We start from the raw sequence: 6,000 nt of genomic DNA, 5'->3' as shown, positions 1-6,000 counted from the left end.
GTACAAATACTACTTTAATGGTATTTTTTGTACTAAAAAAACAACAATTGTATTTTTTGAACATTTTGGAAACCGAATAACCTCATGGTTACCTACAATAGCCGGTTCAATGGTATTTTGTGTACTAAAAAAAAGACAATGATCTTTTTTGTATATCTTTGAAACTTCGTTATTTTTTTAAGTCATTTTCCCTTTCTTATACCATGGTGTAAATGAATAGGCTATAACCAAATTTGGTGTAACGCCTTTATATATCATTCTTAGTTCCTAGTCTTTCATGTTTATTGTATTTTACTTTTTGAATAGATATATCGTAAATATAATAATTACTTTTTATAATACTATATCTATTCAAAAAGTAAAATACAATATATAATACTATATCTATTCAAAAAGTAAAATACAATAAACATGAAAGACTAGGAACTAAGAATGATATATAAAGGCGTTACACCAAATTTGGTTATAGCCTATTCATTTACACCATGGTATAAGAAAGGGAAAATGATATATCATAAATATAATAATTACTTTTTATAATACTATGTTATATATTAAATTGACATTAATTAATCATAATATATAAAATGTGTTTTAAATATAACTTTTAATTTAACAAAGGGTTTTATACATTATTTTGGGAAAAATTTTAATAAAATCCTAAAAGTTTTTCTTTTTAACAGAAAAGCCTCGATTATTTAATATTAGACCTAAATTAACGAAAAAATCTTTTTTCTGTTGAAAAAAACTTTTACGTCTTTATCAAAAAATTTCCCAAAATAATAGAACTTTTCCAAATAAAACCCTTTAACAAATTTTATTTTAATAAAATAACAACATAATTCAAAATAATAATAACACATGTACGGCACTCATTTAGAAATCCTTAAAAAGTCCTCAATTTCTTTCTTTGGATGTCATTAGAAGAAAGAGTTATATATATATATATATATATATATATATATATATATATATATATATATATATTAAAAGAGTCATGCCGAAATACCTTACGCCCATTCCACAACTTAACATACGTTTCATCATTCATATTTCAGAATAATAATAAGAGAAAATCTTGTTTGAGTTTTTTCCTAAGAAGCAATTGTTGGATATTACATTCAATATTTTTCACCAAACTTTGTGACATTAACAATAATAAAAGTTGTAGCAATGCAAAGCAATTGGACTAGGCACCTTCTGCAAGGGTTCTCTTGGATGTACTGATATAAAGAACTGCAATGCATTAAAAATAAAAACAAAAACATCACTCATATGATATATGGTGAAATGTGAAATTATTTATGATGATGAAGTTAATTAGTAATTAAGTTACCATTGTTTCCTCGAATAAAGGCATCACCATATTTGTTCTTAAGTTGTCCATTAACATATTCTTCGGTTTGCTCCATTGCTATGTTCATGTATCCATCCAAACATGCCAAGATACCTAAACAATTCATTTAGTTAGAAATAATATTATTAATATTAGATGATGTACACATACATATATGACTGTATGAGAATTAAGAATATGATATTATATAATCATGAAATAAAAGAATTACTTGTTTTATACATGCAATTATTGCCGACTTTTGCTTGGTTTGAAGAAATAAAATGAAAAAAAAAATCATTAAATTCCAGTACAATGTGTCACCATTTAGATATCTTCTTGATCCTCTTCAATAAATTGAAACACAAACAAACACATATGTAAAGCTTTATTTTCATCTTCTCATTCTTTATGTTGAAACAAAAACTCAAGAACCCTAGCATCAATAGATGTTCATTGTGTTGATGTTCATCATTTGGGTTTGTGTTTTTGTGATTTGTGATTTCATCAGATTTTGGGTTTGTGTTTTTTCACAAAATCAATTTCAGTGGCAGCATGATCAAGGTTGGAAAGTAATTTTGGGTGATGATTTGTCTGATTAAAATAACATATGCTTAATGATTTGCATTCTAAGAAACTTGGGGTGATGATATTTCTAAATGAAATAAGAAATTTAAGGCAATTCCATTTCATAAGGATAAAAATCAGAACAAAATAAATGACACGAAAATATCAAATAAGAGATAGGAATTAACTAGTAGGTTTAAAAAATAAAAAAATAATTAGATTTGAGTTTTGAAAATCTTTGAGTGGTGTCATTGAAGATTACAATTACTAGAGTTGGTTACACTGTAATTTAGCATTCCATTCCATGACAGAGTGAGCAAAAAACACCCCTTCACCAAGTAATGAAAATCAACCAAATGTAAGGGGTGACATTCCTTGAGGAATGGTTAATTCTATTCCAATCTGGGATTCCATCTTAATAGTCCAAATTCTCAGTTTCATTTTTTCTTATTCCATCTGGGAACTTAACACATTTTTAAGAAACAATATCACAGATGTGAGAAGAAGATTGATAAACACAAGTTGAGAACAGTCGATTAATCACATCATTGTTTCTTATTACAATCCAGTCAACAATTAGTTGCTACCCTAAGTGGTGGCGGATCAAGCCTAGGAAGCTGATTATGCAGCTGCAACTAATCAAAGTACTAGGGGTTCCTTAACACCTAAGCATAAATTTAACTGTTTAAGCGGCCTTAAACAGGGATTTGTGCAAAAGGAGGACTCTTCATTTTGGGGTTCACCATCACAATTTCGGAAAACACTATCAGATGTCGAGCATAAAAATTAAACAGCAGCACGAAAGGACACAAATAATTGACGAATAAGAATAAAGGAGAAGACGAACCGCGATAATCGACGCCAGAATTTAATTTGACGACAACAGGTCTACCCCGAATGGATTTGAGAAAATCGGCTGGGGTTTTGGTTGTTGATGACCCTTTCTCTCCCGCTACGGCTCCTGCTCCACTCATGATTGTATTGATCGACTCGGTGCGACTTGGAATCAATGGAGTTCCGGTAGACGAGAAAAAAACGAGGGTGCGATTGATGGCCGAACAGTGAGCAGATTTTTAGGGTTTTGAAGAGAAAGCGAGAGATGGAAGGGGTGTAGGAGGAAATGTTGTGCTTTACGAAGGGTGCTTGGGATTGTTTATTTTAAAAGATTAACATAGAAAAAAGATAAAACTTTAAATTTGGTCGTGGTTTGCAAAAAATTGAAAAAGTTTGTATAAGGTTCAAAAAGATTTCGACTTGTATTGAAGATCCAAAATCAAGAATTCTCTGTGGTTTAGTCCTAAAATTAAAAAAATTTGGTGGTTTTGGTCCTTAGCAAACCTAAAAGGACGATTTTTCTCTTTTAGTTTCATTTTTTCATTTTTCATATCCCTTTAATAATTTATTAATTAAAATTAAAAAATAAAAGAATTGGGGCCACCTCTCTCTCTCTCTCTCTCTCTCTCTCTCTCTCTCTCTCTCTCTCTCTCTCTCTCTCTCTCTCTCTCTCTCTCTCTCTCTCTCTCTCTCTCTCTCTCTGAGAACCACCCACTAGAAGGATTACTTAAAGAAACATCACCACCATGAAAACCCTTTATTTCTCTCTAGAAGCCATCCCAGTGCTCTTCACCTTCATCTCCTTTGCAGATTCAACAAGTTAAAGTTGGCTTGATTTTACCACCGAATCCATCGCAAGTTGTAATCAATAAGTTATCCAAATTTATGGAGGCAACGGGGAAGGTTGAAAGATGCATTTATCATCGGTGTTAAAAACCCATATACTCACCAACATCCTCGTCTCCCTCTCCCCCTCCCATCCCGTCTATCCATGGAGGTATAATTTCATTATAAACGGATACATAAATCACAGTGAATTAGAGAAAGGAATGTTTGATTTTCCAGTGGTTCTAGATTTTGATTTCATTAAAGTTGGCTTTGGTTTATGGGATATTAGATTTCACTCTGGTTACCTGTGCTTTTGGTTTCAAGTTGATTTCACATTTGAGTAATTTCAATCAATTCAGAACATTTGTAAAAGAATCATATATGGATTTTGGCATATAAGTATTCCATTCTTACTGTATGCTTGACTGCAAGGATTTGAAGCTTGAAATTATAAATTCCTAGAGGATTACACAATTTCCCATCCCTGGAAACCTGCATTTGGGTGTGAATCGACAACAATCTGAAAGGTACAATCTTGTGTAGGGGGTTGGCTATAAATCGACAACAATCCCAGATATATGGCTTTATGCATGGTTTTTTTTATCTAAACTTGACTTTGATGAGAATTTTGGGTTTTTTTGTCTCGATTGGGGGTAAGATGTGAAAAATGTGTGTTTATTAATTAACTGTACATGGAGAGTGAGGATAAGAAACAAGACCAAAGAAGAAGAAGGTAAAGTTGGGTCTAAACCCAATTAGGTTTTTAGTGTTCATAATCATCGAGAGGTAGAGAGTATTGAAGGATACAATTTGCCAGAGAAGAAAAAGTTCATCAGAAAGGGGGTGAGACGCCCATTGATTGATTTTAATCTACTGTGTGTATATCTTAAACTCACCTGTGACTTCTAGGAAAGGAATTATGTTTTTGTGAAACTAAAAGGGATATACAATCTTAAAAGAATTGTTAGAGAGAGAGAGAGAGATTTTATTTTTTATTTTTTTAATTATTTAAATACCAAAATAAATAAAGAAAATAGAAAAAAGAAATGAAAAGGGTATAACCGTCTTTTCAAGTTTTTTTGGACCAAAAACAGTGTTAAAACCTTGATTTTGGACCTTCTATGCAAGTGAGAAATTTTTTGGACCCTATCCAAAGTTTTTTGAATACCACAGGGACCAATCTTGTTGTTTTGTCTAGAAAATAAATTGCGAAAATGGTCCTATGATTGTCAAAAAAAACTGTGGTTTTAGTCCAAAAAAATATGGGGTGCATTGGTGGTGCAGTTTTGAATATTTTGTATGATTTTTTGTCCTTAGTGTAACGCCCGGTTCCTGGTATGTATTTAATTCAAATTTTTATTGGTTTTTGTATAGAAACTCGACGAGTTGGAGGCCCCAAACTCGTCGAGTAGGGGTGGAAATTGGACGCGGGATGCGAAGTCTACTCGACGAGTTGAGAGCCTCAACTCGACGAGTAGGACTGACAGAATGAAACCCTAATTTTCAGGGTTTTGCACCCTATTTAAACACCTTAACCTCCAAAGGTTGACCTCATTTACAACCTCCATCGTCCCAAACCATAGCCACGAAACCCTAATACATTTTTTAGAGTTTTGAGCCATTCTTGGTGCATTCTTTGGGTTTTTTAAGAAGAAGATACTTGAAGAAGGGGCAAGGAAGTGTTGGAGAAGAGTAGATCCAGAAGTTTAGCTTCATTTCGGGTTCATCAAAGGTATAAAGCTCCTATCTTGTCTATTATATGCTTAGATCTAGTTTTAGGGCATTTCCTCCATATTTTGGTCCAAGAATGTTAGCTTTTGGGCCTTAGACGTCCCAAGTGAACACTCTTTCAGATCTAGGGTCTTGAAGGGCTTTCATGGCATAAAGGTGCAAACTTTATCGCAATAGAAGCCCCATGCAACCTTTAGACTACCATTTTGGCCTTTTAAGTTCCAAAGGGCCATGCATGAAGAGAAAGTTGAAGGCTTTACGTATGCATCTAGTCTCTAAGGTCCAGATCATTGTTTGTACACCATATCTCAAAATATAGATGGCTTTTGGATCAAGATCTAGACCTTTTAGAGTTAGGGTTTGAGTTATATATCTTGAGGAAGGGTATTAACGGGTAAAGTTGGAAACTTTACCCTTCTAAGGACATTTCGAGTCTATATATGAAGTATGGAGCTTAGATCTGAAGATTAGTGACTTAATCCATTAAGAAAGCTTGACATACTGAAGAACTTGATGAGTTCAGATAGGAACTCGACGAGTTTGGTCGAAGTGCCCCGATTCTGAAAAAGGAAAGACTCGACGAGTTTAGGACGGACTCGACGAGTGGTGTTGGAAAGTCCCGATTTTGTGATAGGAGAAACTCGACTAGTTGGGTCGCGATTTCAGGGTTTATGATTTATGGAACTCGGCGAGTTGAGTCAACC

The 6,000-nt window shown here is 33.2% G+C and overlaps 1 protein-coding gene across 1 annotated transcript; it reads right to left on the bottom strand.

Moving 5' to 3' along the window:
* Positions 1–1,019: 1,019 nt before the first annotated feature.
* LOC145160328 (sm-like protein LSM36B) lies at positions 1,020–3,021 on the bottom strand. Its single transcript, XM_079079474.1, has 3 exons — positions 2,751–3,021; positions 1,337–1,450; positions 1,020–1,236 (listed from the first exon to the last, which is right to left on the bottom strand). The coding sequence occupies exons 1-3, from the start codon at positions 2,875–2,877 to the stop codon at positions 1,190–1,192; spliced, it is 288 nt and encodes a 95-aa protein (XP_078935600.1). The 5' UTR covers positions 2,878–3,021; the 3' UTR covers positions 1,020–1,189.
* Between the last annotated feature and the right edge of the window lie 2,979 nt (positions 3,022–6,000).

The sequence above is a fragment of the Lactuca virosa genome, chromosome 2, assembly GCF_052849685.1.
Source record: "Lactuca virosa cultivar CGN04683 chromosome 2, Lactuca_virosa_CGN04683_v6, whole genome shotgun sequence".
Taxonomy (NCBI): Eukaryota; Viridiplantae; Streptophyta; class Magnoliopsida; order Asterales; family Asteraceae; genus Lactuca; species Lactuca virosa.
The sequence above is the reverse complement of the archived record's forward strand: the minus strand, read 5'-3'. Positions and strand labels throughout refer to the sequence as shown.

Excerpts from the sequence above, each read along its gene's own strand:
- LOC145160328 (XM_079079474.1), bottom strand. The coding sequence starts at position 2,877 with ATGAGTGGAGCAGGAGCCGTAGCGGGAGAGAAAGGGTCATCAACAACC. Across the intron at positions 1,451-2,750 it reads TTCTGGCGTCGATTATCGCG|GTATCTTGGCATGTTTGGAT; the intron begins GTTCGTCTTCTC and ends TGAATTGTTTAG. Across the intron at positions 1,237-1,336 it reads CTTTATTCGAGGAAACAATG|TTCTTTATATCAGTACATCC; the intron begins GTAACTTAATTA and ends AATGCATTGCAG.